At 38.7% G+C, this 20,693-nt stretch overlaps 1 protein-coding gene across 2 annotated transcripts in view; it reads left to right on the top strand.

The window, feature by feature from the left end:
- The window catches only part of RFC1 (replication factor C subunit 1), a 72,766-nt gene that overhangs the window by 37,533 nt on the left and 14,540 nt on the right, over positions 1 to 20,693 (top strand). For both annotated transcript variants that reach the window (XM_013964589.2, XM_013964588.2), the window contains exons 5-13: positions 3,046 to 3,278; positions 4,190 to 4,267; positions 7,842 to 7,919; positions 9,032 to 9,119; positions 10,465 to 10,736; positions 13,627 to 13,734; positions 16,715 to 16,894; positions 18,030 to 18,134; positions 20,148 to 20,547. In XM_013964589.2, coding sequence (XP_013820043.2) covers positions 3,046 to 3,278; positions 4,190 to 4,267; positions 7,842 to 7,919; positions 9,032 to 9,119; positions 10,465 to 10,736; positions 13,627 to 13,734; positions 16,715 to 16,894; positions 18,030 to 18,134; positions 20,148 to 20,547 — 1,542 coding nt within the window. The remainder of the gene's footprint in view (positions 1 to 3,045; positions 3,279 to 4,189; positions 4,268 to 7,841; positions 7,920 to 9,031; positions 9,120 to 10,464; positions 10,737 to 13,626; positions 13,735 to 16,714; positions 16,895 to 18,029; positions 18,135 to 20,147; positions 20,548 to 20,693) is intronic.

The following is a 20,693-nucleotide window of genomic DNA, read 5'->3' as shown; positions in this document are numbered from 1 at the left end:
GTTTGTTGTTTTCTTATTTTTATTAAAGCCAGATATCAGCAGTTTTGTTTTAATCTTCTTTTAGGGGCATTTTGTGCAGTTTGGTTTGGCTGGTAAGGAAGAGTAGTTGCTCGACACCGACAGTTTGCCTGTGCTGCACCTTAGCTGAGTGTAGGGATTTAAAATTGACAAACAATAAATTATAAAAAAAAATTGGACTGCTATAACAGTTCATTTTGTTGTTATCTTAGAAGGAGAGAAGTTTCAGATTATATTCTCTGTGGTTACTAGGACTGCTGTGGGTGATTTGCGTGGCTGTTGTACCTACGTGGAATGGGGTATAATGTCACCTAGACTTTGCAGAACCGTCTGAATACAGTGGCAGGGAAAGTGAAGGACTGATCGTCATGTAGGGAGAACAGATACATGAGAGACTGAATTTAGTCTGTTGACTCTTGTCAACACATGGTTAAACTGAAATCTGGTAAGTGTATCAAACCTTGCATGTGCTTAGAAGGATTGATACGAATTTTTAATTTAATCTTGAAGGTAGATTGGCTGTAGTTGAAGCTAAGTAAAACAAGTATGTTAAAATCTTTGGTTGCAGGTTAAGAAGAAAACCTAGCTTGTTGTGAGCAAAATGGAATTTATTAGGTCATTATTGAGTCTCATTGAATGTAAGAATAAACCTTTAGCACCTTAGTTTAAACATGTGAGTTCAGCAAAACGATTAAGGGTAAGATTGGGCCCACCTTGTTCAAGTGCCCATTCCTTGTCCAGTTTGTGACGGCACAGAATATGTGCGTGTGTACTAAGCTGCTTTGGTTGTGTCTGACTCTTTGTGACCCTGTGGATTGTAGCCCACCAGGCTCCTCTGTCCGTGGGATTCTCCAGGCAAGAATACTGGAGTGGGTTGCCATGCCTTCCTCCAGGGGATCTTCCCGACCCAGGGATTGAACCCGAGTCTGGTATTCTCCTGCATTGGCAGGCAGGTTCTCTACCACTAGCGCCACCTGGGAAGCCCTATGGAATACGGAACCATGTAATAAATATATCTGCGGTTATAGGAGGCCATTGGGATGTCAAGTGGGGTGTAAGTCCTTTGGGAAAGTGGACTTGTAGTGAGCTGAATGGGCATTCTCTGAGATGTCTGTTATATTTTTGCTTTATATAGTGGATTACTTTTAAGTACTCAGAAACCTTTAAGAGTTGTTTATGCATTGTTTATAGTTTCATTTTAATGTAAATAAATAGAGAATAAGACTAAATCCTTTTTGATTTTTATATATCTTAGGCACTTTTTATGTTTGAGATGGCAGCACCTAGGAATAGCCTGGTTCCTGCCACATAACACTCTTAGCAAATACTAGTGGTTGAATGAGGACTAGAGAGGAAGCAGGGCCCATTCGTAGGTGGCCTTGAATAACAAACTTAGAGAGTGAACATGCGCTCCTCCGGAGTGACCTAGAGACTGCCTTTTAGATTTTTCTTTTCATTGGATTTCTTTTCTTTTTTTTTTTTTTTTTTTTTAGGCCAAAAGCCTTTTATCTTGTGAATCACTGAACCAAACAAAAAGAGTTTACTGAGGTCCTTTTGAGGTGCATTTTTGGGGTCTCTAGTTATGTATCGTCACGCATGCTTATAAAGACTTTTAAAGCCAGATATTTGATGTAAGCATTTTAGAAACATAAAATGTAACACAGCAAAGTGTTTAAAGTCTTCAGTGGTTAGATATTGCTAGATATTCCGCCTTCAAAGTGTAGCTGTACTCTGCCTCTCACCACCTCTGCAGCTACCACCCTAATCCAGGGCTTCAGCATTTCCTCTGTAACTATGGAGAACAGCTTCCTAAATGGGCTCCCTGCATTCACTTTTATCCCTTGATATTGTGTAACCAAAAGACATGACTTAACTTGGATTACTCACAGCTCTGCTGAAAATTCTCCATATTGCATAGGAACCTGGAATGTTAGGTCCATGAATCAAAGTAAATTGGATGTGGTCAAGCAGGAGATGGCAAGAGTGAACACTGACATTTTAGGAATCAGTGAGCTAAAAATGGATAGGAATGGGCAAATTTAATTCAGATGACCGTTATATCTACTACTGTGGGCAAGAATCCCTTAGAAGAAATGGAGTAGTCCTCAAGTCATCAGAGGAGTCCAAAATGCAGTACTTGGGTGCAATCTCGAAAGACAGAATGATCTCAGTTCTAAGTCAAACCATTCAGCATCACAATAATCCAAGTGTATGTCCCAGCCACTAATGCTGAAGAAATTAAAGTTGAACAGTTCTGTAAAGACCGACAACACCTTCTAGAACTAACACCAAAAAAAGTTGTCCTTTTCATCATAAGGGGTTGGAATGCAAAGGTAGGAAGTCAAGAGTTACCTGGGTAACAGTCGAGTTTGGCCTTGGAGTGCAGAATGAAGCAGGGCAAAGGTTAGCAGAATTTTGCTAAGAGAACGCACTGTTCATAGCAAACACCCTCTTCCAACAACATGAGAGACGACTTTACACGGGGACATCACCAGATGGTCAGTACTGAAATCGGATTGTTCATACTACCCTGTCTAAAAGAGAACCCTTCATCCACTCTCAATCTTTCGTTTTGTTTTACTTTTCTTCATAGCACTTATAACTTGACAGCATATGTTTATATCTGTTTCCTCTTCTAGGTGCCAAGCTCTATAGGGGCAGGAATTTTGTCTTTTTTAAAAAAATTTATTTATTTTTAACTGAAGGATAATTGTGTGGAATTTTGTCTGTCTTATTGGCTCCTGTATCCTCAGTGCCTTGCACATAGTGGACACTCAGTAAATATTTGTTGGCTATGTGAATAAATGTACATGTTTATGTACTCTGGGTAATCAGTGGGGATATGGTGTATTACAGACATAGCACTGGTAAATGTGAGGGTAACTGTTGAATTTAGGAGAGAGGAAGAAAAAAAGTCATTAGCATCCCATAGCACGTGTATATTTTTTAGAAAGTTGGTGGAAATGGTTGTCTTTGTAGTTAGAATTGATGTTTTATCAAACCACATTTGGTTATGTTTCGTTTAAGATGAAGATGATGACTTTGTGTGTAAGAAGACAGCCTCTAAATTAAAAGAAAATGGAGGATCTACAAATAGTTATTTTGGAGCATCAAACATGAAAAAGAATGAAGAAAACACTAAGACCAAGAATAAGCCTTTGTCACCAATAAAACTTACCCCCACATCAGTGCTTGATTATTTTGGAACTGGAAGCATCCAAAGATCAGATAAGAAGATGGTGGCAAGCAGAAGAAAAGAGGTGAGTGTTCTCCATGCAGGCAAGAACATTCAGGATTTGTCCCTGTTCACTGTTGTTAATAAGAGGTGACATGTGAATTTTATAAATAGATCAACATTTTATTGATGAAGATAGTTTTCCTCTGGGTAAAATGTGTGGATGCTGTTTTGGAGCATGAAGAAATTGGCATATCACACATTGAAGCTTCTAATATTTGAAAGTGGGAAAAGATCATTTAAATCATGAGAATAAATTATAATTCTTCGTGTTTAAATACTCAGAATGTAAACTAATTTTACCGTTAACCTCAGCTAGACAAAACTGGCCAATATAATTGTTCCCAAGTGAGGTCATGAATACATAACTTAGAATAGAGCCCACCCATTCTGTACATTTGACCTTTCAGGCTGATGGTTGGATTTATTTTGTTTGGACACTTAGGAAACAGACATACAGATAAATAAAGTAGTTCCCTGCGTGGAAACCTGGTACATGGTGTGTGTGTGTGTGTGTTGATTTCATTAGTGCCTCCATAAGATGATGTAATTTCTCTCACTGTTGGTTTGCCACCGTTCTGGGCTATTTCTGAAGTCAAGACAGATAAGATTTTGGGGATATTTCTTTTGAATATTTCAATAGAATATGTGAGAATCATCTGTCTGTAGGATATTTGCTCATTAGGAAATTGAATGTGACCATGGAGTAGATGTGAACACAATTTTTTGGCTGATGCTGCTTTGAGACTGTATTTATCTCTCATTGGTGTATTGGGTTAGCCAAAAAGTTCGTTTGGGTTTTTCCATACGGTTTTACAGAAAACCCAAACGAACTTGTTGGCCAACCCAGTATTTATTCATCTACGTTTAAGAAAAAGCACCTTACTTTGAACTTAAGGTTTATGCTGTTCTTGCTTGATTTTCTTTGAAATGTAGCCTTCACAAAATGCAGATGATTCCAGATTAAATGATGAAGCCATCGCCAAGCAATTACAGCTTGATGAAGATGCAGAGGTATTGGCATTTTCATTAGATAATCGTAATCATTGGAGTTGTCACTTATTATTTAGTCTCCTCAGGCAGACAATTAGAGTAGTCTTATTTTGAATTGAGCCTCATTCTAAGAGTTATATGTAAAATAAGTTAAGATCTAAAGCTATATGAAAACCTAAGTTTATATAAAAGATAAATGATGAGAGCAGAGGATAATTGTTTAAAGATTTATTATTAGATTTCTTTGAATAGAAGCTTCCTTTAGTATAATTAAAATAATTTAACTTGGTCATATATCTCTTTTCACTATGGACCATCTCATCTACTTCTGTGGCCTTATGTAGTGTGCATATGTTAGTGATCCCTAAATCTACCTTCATTCAGAGTATTGTTTGTAGTAAACCTGTTCCACTCATTTAATAAGTGTTTACTGAGCACTTACTGTGGCACACTTATAGGTGTTGAGGCTACTGCAGTTAAAAAAAAATAATGTCAGGTCATTATAAATGCTATGAGGACAAGTAAAGGGATAGCTGCTTTTGGGGGCAATCAATGGGGTTATTTAAATAAGAGGTTAGGAAACCCCTCTGAGGGAGTGACATTGGAGCATAAAATTAAGTGGTAAGCTTCCCTCCACTTGGAGAAAGATTTCTTCTAAACAGAGAGAAAAGCAGGTGCAAGCCTCCTGAGGTAGAAATATTTGAACTTTATGACTTTGAAAGAAAGAGCAGCAAATATTGTTAAGTCATGACTGGTCTTTGGTACCTACCAGAAGGACTTGGGATGGAAAGGAGTCTGGATTTTAGTCTCTGTGAGATGAGAAACCATTGGAGTACTGAATAGAGAAATGACATGACTTGATGGATCTTAAAAGAAAATTATTCTGGCTGTTATGAAGGTAATAAACCATGATGGGGTAAAATCAGATCAGTTTGGAGACTGTTAGAGTGGGGTGAGGGGGCAAGAGACAGTGTTGGCTTGTACCAGGGTGGTGGTAATGGAAGAGGTGGTGAGAAGTGGTCACAATCTGTATGTGCTTTTTGAAGATATAACCTTCAAGTTGCTGATAGATTGAATGTAAGGTATGAGAGAAAGAGAAGATTCAAAGATAACTCCATGTTTTTTTGGCTTGAGCAACTAGGTGAATGGTGTTGTCGTTTATTAAGACTGAACAGTGGTACAGGGAAGTCAAGGAATCTGTTTTGCTCAGAAATGCCTAATAGGCTTCCAAATGGAGATGCAGAGTGGGTAGTTGGTAGAGGAATCTGGAGCTCAGGGGAGAGGTCTAAGCTGAAGATACTTATTTGGGATCAGTAGCATTTGAATGGTATTAAGACCAGTGTAACTAGATGAGATCACGGAGAGGATGTAAACAGGAAAGAAGTGTCAGAATTGAGCTCTGGGGCACTGTTAACAATGAGAGGTCAGGAAGAGGAGGGGGATCAAGCAGAGATTTACCGAAGTGGCTAGGGAAGTGGAGCAATCAGGAAAGCTTGGTATTTTGTGGAAGCCAAGTGAAGAAGGTTATTTCAAGGACAAGTGTTCATCTCTGTCAGAGGCTCCAGATCTTGGTGCCTGTTGTTTGAACCCTCTTCCTATTTATTAGCTTAAATGTCGCTTTCTTATACTCCCGAAACTATGTTAGAAACCCCTTCTGTGTACTTTGCTGAACCCCCTGTGTCTGCTGTTAACATTTAAGTGTCTTCTTAAATTGCTATTTAAATGTCTTCCTGCATGTCGACTTTAAACTCTACCTACCAGGGGTGTTCATGTCACAGCTGTCATACATTAGTGCCTGTTTTAGTGCTTGGCAAGGAAGAGGCTCTTGATAACAGCTGTTATGGGAGAACAGTATTCCAGTCTTCTGCAGTGCATGTTGCTGTTCACGTTTTATTGATTTGGCAGTTTATAGTTTGTGTTTTCAAAAATCTTTTTCCATCTTACTGTCTATACTGAATTTTATAAACTGCATACAGGTATCCATGTGACTCAGGGTAGCACACATGGCCTAGGTAAAACTGTGGGGTGAGTTTTAGGGACTGACTTCTTATCTGTCCCAAATACTGAAGGCTTACCCTATCCTTTCCAAACCAGGTGTGGTGCTTTGTATCACAATCCTCTATTTTCCCATTTCTGTCACATTCTTTCAGAATCTTGTTTGGGTAATTTATTAGTCTGTGAAGGACTTTCAGGGTGTTAATGACTGACTGATGCTGTCCTTCTTAATTATCCCTCTAAGAGCTTCTATCTTCCTCCCCTCCCCTTCACTTTCACCTTTTTGTTTATTCATTTAGTGAATGTGTGCCCAGAATCTAACTTGCAAGTCAGTATGTTAAACACTATCTGCTATGATAAATATTGTATTAAAATATAAGACTTTTGATCACATAATACCATAATTACCAATAATGAATTTCTAATGGAAGTATTTAAATTTCTTCTAAAACAACTAGAATCCTGTTTACTAGAAGTGTACTACTACATAGTATGAAATTTTAGAAAAATGATGTAGAGTTCAGCCAGAAATCCTTGCAGGACCACTGAAAGTTTAGAGTTTGGAGGAACTTTATATGATAAAGTTTGTTTTTGTTTATTTTTTTAGAAATTAGATGTGTAGTTCAGTTATGGTAAAGAAATGCTAGGCAACAGAGAGCATACTGATGTGCACCTGTCTGGCTTGCTTATAGTTCTGTGTAGCTTGAGTTAATTCATTTTATAAACAAGAGGAGGCTTGGTTACCGAGTTCTTACCAGGTTTATACCAGTCTGCAAATCTTTTCTTTTCGATTGGTTTTGAGGTCCTTTCCTTTGTTTGAATAAGGTATTGTATTAGGCCATTTTATCAGGGAGCATAAATTTATAATGATAAATATAATCTGTTTCTATACATTCTCTTCTAGAAGAGTTCCATTTAACTGAAAGTAAAAATAGTAATATTTGGAAATAACATTGAGGTAATTAGAATGACTGTGTATTATATTAGCATGTTAGGAAAACTTCTGGTATAATGACTTACATTTTCAGAAGTTAAAACAGAGAAATTACTACTGTGTTGTATACCTTAAACTAGTATAAAATTGTTAAGTCTGCTATACTTCAATTAAAAAAGAACAGATACATTTGAGTTGGTAATTGAAAATAGAAGTTTGATGATATTAGTGATAGTTGCATTGTATGTATCTTACTGTCATGTGCAAAGAAACTATATAATTTTCTTGATTTATTCAGTTTTTTGTGCCCCCCACCCAGGCTATTGCTTTTTGTGTTAGGATGATGATTCTTTTCTGAGCCCTTCTTAGAGTTTAGAATAAATAGAAATGAGAGATCTGTAAGTATTGCATTGGGACCATTAAGAGAAAGCTAAAGACTTGGATCTTTATGCTCAGATCCATCTATCTTGCCTGCAAAATTAGCAGTATATATTCTGCAATCTAATTTGACTTAGCAAAGCAAACCTGTGACACTTCTAAGTGAAAAAATGTCATAGTTACTTTCTAGAAAATGTTTTTCCAGTTTAAGTATCACGAACCGAACATTTTAAAGCTTTTTATTTATGAAAAGAAAAAAAAGCAACTCACTGTGTTGACACTTTACAGCTGGAGAGACAACTGCATGAAGATGAAGAGTTTGCTAGAACGTTAGCCATGTTGGATGAAGAACCCAAAACCAAAAAGGTAGTGTTTTACCAGGCTGTTTGCACTCTGAATATACAATACAGACCAGTGTTTGAGATACAACCATGAATAACTCTTCTAGAGAGATACTTAAAATTATTTCAGTTAACGAAAATGCTTTGGGGGAAGCTCACTGAGAAACTTATTCTTCCTAAAGGAAGATTAATAGGACCAAAGCTAATCAGAACCCTTCTTCACAAAAAAACAAATTGTAACTTTGACTTACTGTCTGTCCCAAAGAGGTTCTTATGTACTTGTTCAGAGAATAACACTGATAAATAAAGATTCCAGTGGAATCTAAAGTTTAATAACTATAATATTAATTACTGTCTTTTTAAAAGCATAATTTGTTGTTTGTAGCTAGCTAACTTTAAGATCTGTATAGGACAGTCTCAAATAGTGAGTATTTTGGGGAATCTCTGAAAGCATCAAGATTTTTTTCCTTAAGCACTTGATCTCCAAAAAATTAGCCTTATTTCTATTGAATCACACTCTGTTAATATTGTCAGTATCAATCTGACCGTTTTAAGAGATTTTACAGCAGGCAGATGTAAGGCAGTATAGGGAATGGTGAAGACTTTGTCATTAGAAAAGCCTTATTATTTCATCTAAAGACATTCACATTGAAAGTACTGCATCGTACACCCCAGTTGTGACCTTTCTGCAAAATGGAGTTTTGAAGAGCAGTGGAGAGAATGGACATTTTTTTCCCTTTTGAGAAAGTGCTCTGTTTTTCTTTTGAGCTTTAGATTGTTGTTAGTCTTTTGGGTTAGATTTTAGTTTTTAACTGCATGATGCTAATAGTTTTGAGAATTGAGATGAAAGCAGCAGAAACAAGGCTTTCATTTTCAGAGTCACAAGTGGGGAGCAACTGGGGTAGTTTTTTTTAGGTCTGTTTTTATACTCTTTCATCTGTTTCCTCATCTGTACAATTGAAAGTAATTAAACATGTTTCATCTGCCCCAGAAATTTTATGTAAGAATGAATGAAAATTTATTGCATTGTTTTGCTACTTTGGAAGATGACCCTTAATCTTTGGTTGATTTTAACAACATACTTTGTGGTAAAAGTTTTCCTGTTGTCGCATTTGACACTTTTTTACATTTTCTTAGGCTGAAAAGGCTGCAGAAGAAAGAGAGACGTTTTCATCTGTACAAGTCAATTTACGTAAAGCAGAGAAACTTAAATATCCTCATAAAGGTAAAACTAGCAGAACAAAGTAAGCTGGAACATTTATCTTTATAGAAGAAACTTCATGTAACCTTTTGTTTAAACGTTTGTTCAATAATTGCCTGGTATTCTTTTTTAAAAATTAATTAATTTATTTTAATTGGAGGATAATTACTTTACAATATTGTGATGGTTTTGCTATAGATCAGTATAAATTGGCCTTAGGTATACATGTGTCTCCTCCATCCTGAACCACCCCCCAACCTCCCTCTCCACCCCATCCCTCTAGGTTGTCACAGAGCAGCTGTGTGACAGGTGCCTGTCACATGGTGATGGGTTTGGGTGCCCTGCTTCATATATCAAACTTGCACTGGTTATCTGTTTTACATACGGTAATGTATGTTTCAGTGCTATTCTCTCAAATCATCCCACCCATGCCTTCTCCCACTGAGTCCAAAAGTCTCTTCTTTACATCTGTGTTTCCTTTGCTGCCTTGTACATAGGATCATTGGTACCATCTTCTAGATTGTATACAGTTAATATACAGTATTTGTCTTTTTCTCTCTGACTTCCTTCACTCTGTAAGTAATTGCCTGGTGTTCTTAGGTTGACATTATTTCATAGTACTGGAGCATGTTCTACTTAGATGCTTGGCAAACTGTGGATGTTAGCCAGTACAGAATGCCTGTCTGCTCTGTAATTGTTGTTTGGGTTCATGTTAATTTCCAAGTGTAGCGCAAGTGTGTGGACTTCAATACATGAAGACAAAAGGCTCGATGTTTCAAGCTCGTGTAGTTGAATCGTCATCGCCCAGGTCATCTGAAGCTCTTCTGCTAGTTGTAGGTTTTAGTTTTTTTTAAGTGGTCCTGATATCTAACCATGTGCTAGTGGTTAGATGCTAATAGATGGCCTTAATCTTACAAGTATTAATGTATCTGTTCATATAATTTTAGTCTTGAAACCCCAGGATTCTTTCAGACTTTATTACAAACAGAATTCTTATGTGACAGGATATTCTAATTAGTAACTTTTCTCTGTGAATTTCGGATCATTGAAGTTTATCTGTGGAATAAAGTCCATGTTCTCAGATGTAGTTTACTATCTCATTTCAATTAATGAATAATTTATAGTTAAAAAGGCAGATCTCTTATTTTGAACTGGTTACACAAAGAAGTAATATACAAATATTTAATTTTTTAAAATAAATATTTTGTATAAACTTAACTAAAATTTTAATGTGAATGTTATGAAGTCACCATATGACATTATGTCCTACTAAGATTATTCTGTTGAAAATGAAAAAATAGTCTTGATATTGGGTATCGTTTTGCAAAAACAACATTTATAATCCTTTCTTTCTTCCTCATAAAAACAGAACAATTTTCAGATGAAAGAAAGAACTTCAGCCCTAAGAAGCAAACTAAGTTTGAAGGTTCAAGAGAATCCCAGCAGCGTTCCAGGTCATCAGCTCATAAAACAGGAGAAACTTCTCCAAAAGCCAGTTCTAAGCTGGCACTTTTGAAAAAAAAAGAAGAGAGTTCTAATAAAGAAACAGAGTCTATGGCCTCAAAAAGAAAAGAAAATGTTATTGAGTTAAAAGAGACAAGAACTCCTAAGAAAATCAAAAGTTCTCCAGCTAAAAAAGAGGTAGACATTTTCGAAAAGGGTATCATTGCAGGGGCTGTGTGTTGATCTGGTTTGTTTTCAAGTTTTGTCTCTAACTTTATAAGGCATTATAGTATCTTAAAGATAACTTTCTTATTTAAAGATGCTGTTGCAGAATATAGGTTATGTTAATAATATAGCTAAATAAGCCAGTATGTATTGAGGGTTAACGTGTATCAGACACTGTGCTCATACAGGTGATATGTCATGTAATCTTCACCACAAGAGATATTTACTTTTATTATTTAACTTTTGAAGATAAAACAGGCTAAAAGGGTTTAAGTCGCTTTCCCAAGATCATCTGGTGAGTACTTGGCAGAGTCATTTTGAACTCAGGTCCTCTAAGACCAGTGAAAAGTAATGTAATATTGTGGCTCTGAACATGGATTCTGGAGCCAATTTTGGATCATAGTCCTACCACTGGGCAGATATGTGACCTCGGTCTGGTTACTTCGCCTCTCTCTGCTTTGGTTTCTTCATTTGTAGAATTGGGATAATAATGGTATGCAATGAGATAATGTGTGTAACTGCTTGGAACAGTGCCTGGTACATAGTACATGCTATATAAATTTTGGCTATTATTGTTATTAAAATAACTTATTTGGATTTGTCCTAAATGTATGCCTTTTTGCTCTTGTTTAACAGTGTTGAGATACTGAAATCATTTTCAGAGGGATAAACAGTGAAGTAATGCAGAATGATTTTTAGAAGTTTTTTTGTTTTCATATATATTTGAGAATTTTTTCTTAGTGTCTCCAGTTTGAAACCACCTTATTAGGATCATGAGAGAAGCCACTGTTCGTTCAAGCCTCTTTGGCACTTGGAGTTAAAAGCAGAATATTATCTATTTTAAGTGCTCATCACCATTATTTTTTAGTAAAAAACTGAAATGCTGATGATTTCTAGATGCTTTTGTTTTTGGTCAGTGCTAATAAGTACGCTTAAGGGAACAATTAACTTTTTGGTCTCAGATTTTTCTTCACAAAGTACTTAACTGGAGAATGAATATTTTTCTTCAGACTCGTTAAACATGTTCACTTTACAGATGCTTGTCTATTTTTATTAAAGCAGAATAATTTTAAAATGATACTGTTGCTATTCACGTTATTTTTCAAAATTGGAATAGAAATGACTCAAAGAACTTAAGTAGTTTTGAGAACATGAAAGTCTGTTTTATAAATTCAGTCTATCTCAGTCAAATAATTTTGACTTCACAAATGAATGTGCTTCAGATTTCTTTTATAATTTGTTTATAATTCAGTCATTTTTTTCACAGAATTATTGTTATAAATGATTTTCCCATTTTGACATGCATTGTACTTTCCTATGACACTGGTTAAAAATATGATTTCCTAGGGCATGTGGTCTGGGCAGGTATATTTCAACAAGCTTCTCAGATGAAATGGTTGCACACCACCATTTGAGAACCACTGATAAAAGTAGGATTAGAGTCTAGGATTAGCCTATAGCCTATGGCACAATTAACTCAAAACCAAAGCAACTTATTTTCTTTTGTTGATTAAATCATGTTTGTATAAAAGTGGTATTTTGTCTACTCTCAGAGGACTTTGAGGTGGCGTACAAGTTAAAAATAATGTAAAATTAGGAAGTAGAAAAAATGACAGAGATCATTCTTGCAGTGATTCTTAATTATCTAAGATGTTCTTCCCCCAAATATACACATGCTGGTTATACCGCCTATCTCGCCTATCTCTGGATCAAAAACTTGGAGTGCATCCAGGGATTACAGTTTAAAAGATTTCCCCAGTATTTTCTGAGACACACCCATGGTCAGATCCCTTGAGAGAAACAGAATAGGGGACATTAGACCCAGAAGGTAGAGTGGTGGCATACAGAATGTGTCTGCTTTTTGGGGTATAGCTTACCCCTCATTTGAGCCAGGTGTTTATATGAAGCCATTGATTCTCAGACTGTAGTGCTTATTTCCCCAGGAGTACAGTACAGTTCAGTTCAGTCGCTCAGTCGTGTCCGACTCTTTGCGACCCCATGAACTGCAGCACGCCAGGCCTCCCTGTCCATCACCAACTCCCAGAGTTCACCCAAACTCATGCCCATCGAGTCGGTGATGCCATTCAGCCATCTCATCCTCTGTCGTCCCCTTCTCCTCCTGCCCCCAATCCCTCCCAGCATCAGAGTCTTCTCCAATGAGTCAGCTCTTCGCATGAGGTGGCCAGAGTATTGGAGTTTCAGCTTTCGCATCAGTCCTTCGAAAGAACACCTAGGACTGATCTTGTTTAGAATGGACTGGTTGGATCTCCTCGCAGTCCAAGGGAGTTCTTAAGAGTCTTCTCCAACACCACAGTTGAAAAGCATCAATTCTTCGGTGCTCAGCTTTCTTCACAGTCCAACTTTCACATCCATACATGACCACAGGAAAAACCGTAGCTGTACAGGGGATAAGTTATTTTAAGGGTATTCAGAGCCATTGGCTAAAAATAGTATATTTTCTTCTGTGATCGTTTACTTGGGAAAAAATTAATTTTTCCACTGAAATATATATGATATATTATGGAATAGAATTTAAAATTCACGTGGGTTTTTGAAATAACATCTTTTTGTTTTGTGGCTTGGGGCTAGCAGCTTGGCTTGTACGCTCAGTCTACCCTGAGGTTTGTGCCTTTAGAGAGAGTTGAAGGGTTTAAGAAGGGCTAATGACAGGGCTGTTTGTAAGCCTGGCATGTGTAGGATGGGGCGTACCTACGTGGTTGAAAATGTTAGTATCAGGATCAAGCACTGAAGTGACTTAGTGTTTATTTATTGATAGGTGTTTTTATTTATTTTTTGATATGTATTTTTAATTTTGTAAGAATTTTGCATGACTTTATTCAGTTTTCTTTCTGTCTCCTCAAAGTCTGTAAGTCCTGATGATGCTGAAAAGAGACGCACTAATTATCAAGCTTACCGAAGCTACTTAAATCGAGAAGGTCCCAAAGCCCTGGGCTCCAAAGAAATACCAAAGGTAAGAATACTGAGAGGATGTTTCAAGGCCTCTGGTCTATGGGTCCATGTATGTATTCACTATGACTGCAAGAGCAGAGAATTAATAATTAAAAATGAACAGGGCTTCCCTGGTGGCTTAGTGGTAAAGAATCTGCCTGCCAATGCAGGAGACATGGGTTCGACCCCTGGTCTAGGCAGATCCCGCGTGCCTTGGAATAGCTAAGCCCGTGCACTGCAGCTACTGAGCCTGTGCCCTAGAGCCCGAAACCGCAACTGCTGAGGCCGTGTGCTGCAGCTGCTGACGCCCGCGTGCCCTCGAGCCAGCACTGTGCAACAGGAGGAGCCACTGCAGCGAGAAGCCCTCACGCTGCAAGGAGAGAGTAGCCCCCGCTCACCACTAGAAGAAGCCCACACAGCAACAGACCCAGCACGGCCGGAAGTAAATAGATAAGGACAGGAAAACATGAGTCACCATCTTTACAGGTTAGGGAGTGGCAGTCACAAGACTAATGCTTTTTGCCTTCAAGGTATTTAATTTTTATAATTGTGATATGTGCCATAAGGGAAAAAGCAGAGATTCTTTTAGGGAATCTGGTCCTTAAGTGGAGTTGTGGGTGGGGGAACAGTATGACCAGATTTGCATTTCAGGCTGAGCACTCTTGGCTGCTAAATACAGAGTACAGTGGAGGGAACGGGGAATAAATACAGGCAGATCAATTAGGAGAGATGGTGAGAAATGATAGAGACTTGTCTAGGGTAGTGGCAGTGACCAGGCTGAGAGTGAAGTAGCTTCAGTGAAAAAGGAAAATCTCTAGGACATGGTGGTAATTGGGAGTGGGAACCGAGAAATAATGAGCATGTGGTGATTTCCTCGTTACTGGCATGAGCATCTGTGGGTGGATACTGATGCCGCTGGAGGCAGAGCAGATTTGGGGAGATGACAGTGAGTTCATTGTGACCATGCTGTGCTTTAGATGTATGCAAGGTAGCCACGTGGAAATATTCAGTGGACAGGAGGACTGGCGCTCAGAACAGAAGTCACAATGGGATGCAAAAGATTGGGCATTATTGGCATGTAGAAAATGTTTGAAGGACTTGATGTCACCTGGCAAACAAGGACAGAATGAAGAGACCTTGGACCTAGCTTCCTCGTGAAGTGGAGGAGGGTGAACCCCAAAAACAGACTGAGGAGCAGCAGCCACAGATTGCGGAGAGAAACCTGGTTAAGGTGGTATCACAGTAGCAAACGGAGAAGAGAGTTTTAAAAAAACATTGAGGAGGCTGAAAATTGTCCACTGCGTTTAGTGATGTGAATGACCCTTAGTGATCTTAGCAAAAGTTTTATAGAATGATGGAGGCAGAACCTGGTGGAAGTGGGTTGAAGAGTGAGTGGGAGGAGATGAAATGGAGGCAGCATAAGTAGATGATGTTGGCTGTGAAGGGGAGAGGAGAGAGAGGACTTCTATCTACAAACGGGAGGCGGCTTTCGGGGGAAAATGTGAGCGTCTTTAGGGTTGTTGTTCACTTGCTCAGTCACATCTGATTCTTTTGCGGCCCTGTGGCCTGTAGCCTGCCAGGCTCCTCTGTCCACGGGATTGCCCAGGCAAGAACACTGGAGCACTGTTGCCGTTTCCTATCCAGGGGATCTTCCCAGACCAGGGATTGAACTGTCATCTCTGTAATTGGCAGGCAGGTTCTTTACCACTGAGTCAGATGCTTAAAGCATGTTTTTTTTTTTTTTTTGATGATGGAATTGATCTACCAGAAAGGGAGAGATTGAAGATATCCCAGAAAGAGAAGGATAATCAAAGATACTGTGAGGTTTCTGAGAATGTAGAAGGGCAGGGGATTCAGATCACAGATGGAGGTGTAGTTCTCATAATAAAGAGGGGCAGAGGATGAGCCAGAAGGGGCTAGAGGGCTGTGTAGGAGGCTGGAGGAAGATGCCAGGCTTGCCTCCTGTATGAAAGATAAAAAAGCTTCTGCTTGAGAGGACTTGAGCCAAAGCGGTGTTCTTAGGGGGTGGCCAGGTTTCAGTGAAAGCAAGGCCATGGAGGGAATATTGGAGAAGAGGTTGAGAATATTGGGTGGTTTGCTGGTCCTGCAATGAGAGTTTGAGAATGAAAGAGTGTGGTAGGGAGATCCACAAGGTCGTTTCAATCCTAGAGTCATAGGGACCTTGAGATGTTGTTAGTCAAACCTCTTCTCTCCAAACAGACTTACTACACTCCCCCTACCCTCCCAACAACAATTCTTCACCTGGATGGTAAAGGATTGAGCTTGTATTGGGGCAGTCTTTGAATTTTGCTTAGCTGCTTCTTTGCAAGCATGTTTTAAGTCTATGTTGATCTCAATCCTCTTTTCAAAAGTAATGAGTAACTTGGAATGACTTATATATTTTTCCTTTTGCTTGGGGTTATACCATATTGAGCCATTGTGAAAGTAAAAAAAATCTGTACCTGTACACAGTTCCAATTAAGATTAAATGTCTTTCCATCTAGCCTTCTTTTGCCGAGTGTCTTTTGTCTTATCAGATTAACTTTTCAATCAAGAGATGGTGTGATAGGGTAAGAGCTCAAACTTGTGTAGTTTCTTTCAGAATTGAAACTTTTTTTTAGCAGAAGCAAGATATTCTGTAGGTGCATTACATCTGGTTGCTTACTTAAAGTTATACAAGTTAACCAGTAGTTTAAATATTTTTTAAACAATGAGGATAGTATGAGTGGATAACTTTAATAAGGTTTCCTAACCATACTGAACATACATTTTTTGTTGCTGGTTTTATAAGCTTGTTAAATGTTAACCTACATAAGAATTTCTCAGGATTTAATTTCCGTTTCTGTGTATTCATTCACTGTAAATTTCCTGCACATTTTTTCATGCTGAGATTATTTATGATGTCAAATGAGAAAAATCAACTTCCTGCAGTTTTGATGCCAAATATTTCTTTGGAAAGCTACCATGTAATTTCCTCTCTGCTTGAACATTTTGGTTTTTAGGGAGCTGAAAATTGCTTGGAAGGCCTTACGTTTGTAATCACAGGAGTGCTGGAGTCCATTGAACGAGATGAGGCCAAGTCTCTAATTGAGCGTTATGGGGGAAAAGTGACGGGAAATGTCAGCAAGAAAACAAACTACCTGGTCATGGGTCGTGATAGTGGCCAATCCAAGAGTGACAAGGTGGGTAGTGCTGTGTTCTCAGCACAGTGAAATAGCCTGCTTGCCTTGGCAGGCTCATGGTGTGACCATACGTAGTAATGTCCTGTACACAGAGGGAAGTGAAGAGAAAAAATGGAAAAGTAATTTCTTCTCTACATTATTTCTTCTCCACAGAAGTGTTGTTTGGCTTTGACCCGGGATTTCGGTTTTCCAGTTGAAGGCATAGTTCCTATTTACTTGGCTTTCTTAGTGTAGTATTCTAGCCAAAAATCTTTATTTGAAGGTAGAAACAAAAGCAGTTTTCCTCCTCTTCTAGTCCTAAGTATTCCTATTTATGCTGCTGTGGACTCCATCTTGGGTTTTTTAATTGGTAACTCTCTTTTATACTTAGTTCCAATAATAGAATACCTGAGTAACTGTGGTTTTGACAGATAGCTGCTTATTTCCTTACCTTATGAGGATTCCAGAGGTGGGCCGTTGCTGGGGGTGGTTCAGCCCCTTGGTGATGTAGCTGGACTTAGTTCTGTCCTTCACTCCTGTCTTCATGCATGTTGCCTTGTGTTGCAAGCTGGCCGCTGCTCTCAAGTTCACATTCAAGGCAGGAAAGAGGGAGCAGTGGCAAGATGTTACACTAGGTGTAGCTGGCCTCATAAGAGTTTTCCCGGAAATACCTCCTATAGAATTCCACTGAAGTCTCATTGGGCACAGCTGTCCTGTGGCCATTCAGAGTGATAGAGTTTGGGGAAGATAAAGAGTCTTCTGATTCTTAGACCAGTCATAAGTCATCCCTTGGAGATGAACACACTGGAGTTCTGTTAGCAGGGGAGACGGTGGAGGAGAAGGTCTGCCAGCCAGTTGTGCCTGGAAGAGGGTGTGAAGAGCTGGACTTAGGCCCTAGAGGCTTTGACTTTTTTAGGGTAGAAAGGGAAAGCAGTCTACAAAAGGGGCAGTGTGATACCCCAGGTGCCAACCCACCATTCTTAGAGGAGGTTCTGTTATTTTCTTTTAAACGATGCTTTCTCATGCATACTGTTGTAAACAATATTCCAGTGTTACCTAGTTTACAAATGTGGTTTTTCACCTTTTGACAAGCCTGAGAATCATATTTTTTTTACAGAAAGTAATGGTTTCAATGATTTGAATTTTAAATTAATAGGCAGCAGCCTTGGGAACAAATATTATTGATGAAGATGGCCTGTTGAATCTGATTCGAACCATGCCAGGCAAGAAGTCCAAGTATGAAATAGCTGCTGAAGCTGAGGTTTGTATAAAATGAACTTGACTTATTTATGTTGGTGTATAGACCTTTCCTGTTTCATAGAGACATTTCTTGGGTGAATACAGGCCTGTGGGCTAAAAAATTAACTTTTCCTCCTACTGCAGATGAACATGCCTTATTTCCTTTTGAGTAGGTGGACTCAGCTGTAGGCTGTTGTCCTTGATGTATTTCTTTAATTTTCTCAAAGGAGTATGAGGAGGAAGAGGGGACCATACATTATACTACCCATATCTATTAATTTCTGATTAAACTGTCCATCTTTTCCTTTTTCTTACAGTAAAACTGTGCAGAGCTTCTTGATTAAGAATTCTTTGAAGGTTATATCATAGATATCGGCATGATAAAATCATTTGCATTTAGAACTATGTCGGGACTTTTTCAGTTGTGATAGAAACCAAGCCCATGTTACCTTAGCAAGAAAGGGAACCATTCTGACTCACATAAGTAAACTCTGAGAAGTCTGATGTAGGGACTGCTGGGTCTGCAGACTGCCGTGCTTCTAGTTCTCTTTCCGTTTCTGTCTCTCTGCTTCTCCTGGTGTCAGTTGCCTTCATTTCCACTGTATGCATGTCCGTGTGTGGGACACAGGGGTGCCAGCAGCCCAAGTGTTCTGTCCCCAGCTCTGTCACCCAAGTGGTGAGGTGGTCTTCCAGTCTATTCCAGTTAGAAAAGTCTTGGGGAATGATCTGGATTGCCCCGCCATCCATGTCCCCTAGTGTTCACAACTTACATAACATAGTGCAGTTCTGAACACCAGGAGATGAACACTGATGCTAAATGTGTTCCCTTCACATTTGGCCCCATCGTCCTTAGGATCTCACACTGTGTTGTGTCTTCTTAGTCTCCTCCCGTCTATGAGAGTTCTGCAAGTCTTTCCTCTGTCTCTTTATGGCCTTGATTTGATGAGTGCTAGTCAGTTGATTTGTAGAATGTCTCTCAATTTGGGCTGTTAGTCTTTTCTCATGGTGAGATTGAGGTTATGCATTTTGGGCAAGACAACCATATATGTGATACTGTGTCCCCCTCAGGGCATCAGATCAGCTGTGCATGATGTTGACATGTCTTATTATTGGTGGTGGTAGCCTTCATTACTTAGTTCATATGATTTCTGCCTTGTTTTTCCACTAGTGAAGTGACAGTTTTTCCTTTTATAGTTGATATATATCTTGGGGAGATACTTTAATACAATGCTAGTACCTTGCTTTTGGTCAAATTTCCCACTAATTTTAGTTCTCATAGATGCTAAAATTCACCTGTCTTAAAATGTATGTTAGTGGATATTCACAGGATTGTGCAACTGTCGCTGCTGTCTATTCCAGAACAGTTGCATCACCTCCCACAAAACCTGCTCCATTATCAGTCACTCTGCATACCCACCCCTTAGCGACCGCTGCTCTATTCTGAACATTCCATATAAAGCGAGGCATGCACCATGTGGCCCTCTTATCTTTTTCTACCTCCCGCCTTGCTTTCAAAGTTCAGCTATATTGAAGCATAATTGGTGCTCCTCTCCTTTTTATTGGTGATTAGTTATTTCATTGTGTGGATATACCACGTTTTATTTGTTCATCATCTGTTGGCCAAAAGTGGTTGTTTCTACTTTTTGGCTGTAATATTTGTATATATAAAATATAATAATGATGCTATGAACATTTGTGTAAATGTTTTTGTGGAGGAATAAAATATTAATGTCACAAAGCAAAAATTCTTAATCCTTTTTTTCAACTAATTTTATAATACTTAATTGCTTTCAAAAAGCTCTTTTCATTTTTTTTAACTCTCATTTTTAAAATTGGATGTGGATGCTTTTGGTGTGTTTTTCATTTTTTTAAAATAAGTTTGGAACATAGAGGTTTCCACAAACAGCAGAGTCCATTGTGAGAAGACAGACCCAGGCTGCTCACCTGGGCACCTAAGCTTGCCCTCTAGAGTACATTTAGCAGGATAGAAATTCTGTATATCTCATCAGGTTTCTTTTTTCCTCCAATTTTTAAGATGAAGAAAGAAAAATCCAAATTGGAAAGAACACCCCAAAAAAATGACCAAGGAAAAAGAAAAAGTAGTCCAACTAAGAAGGAATCAGAATCTAAAAAGTGCAAACTGACTCCCAAAAGGGAAAGCTCTATAAAGTCACTAAAAAAGGAAGCAAGTGTGTCTCAGAGAGGCCTGGACTTCAAGGAGCAGGCGGCTGAGGAGGCAAATGGTGACAGCCGGGCTAGGAATTTGGCTGATGACAGCAGAGAAAGCAAAGTGGAAAGTTTGCTCTGGGTGGATAAGTATAAGCCAACCTCGCTCAAGACCATAATTGGACAGCAAGGTGACCAGAGCTGTGCCAACAAACTCCTGCGCTGGCTCCAAAACTGGCACAAGAGTCCATCCGAAGATAAGAAACACGGTGATTTTACAGCTTCATTCATTCTTGTGTGTGTCTGTCACCATGTCGTTGCTCAGGAACACATATGTTAGGAAGTGTAATAGTTGGTTATTGATTCTCAGCAGCATTTATTAAGAGCCTGCTCTGAGCCTCGGTGTCATACTAGA

This window comes from Capra hircus, chromosome 6, assembly GCF_001704415.2.
Source record: "Capra hircus breed San Clemente chromosome 6, ASM170441v1, whole genome shotgun sequence".
Classification (NCBI taxonomy): Eukaryota; Metazoa; Chordata; class Mammalia; order Artiodactyla; family Bovidae; genus Capra; species Capra hircus.
The sequence above is the reverse complement of the archived record's forward strand: the minus strand, read 5'-3'. Positions and strand labels throughout refer to the sequence as shown.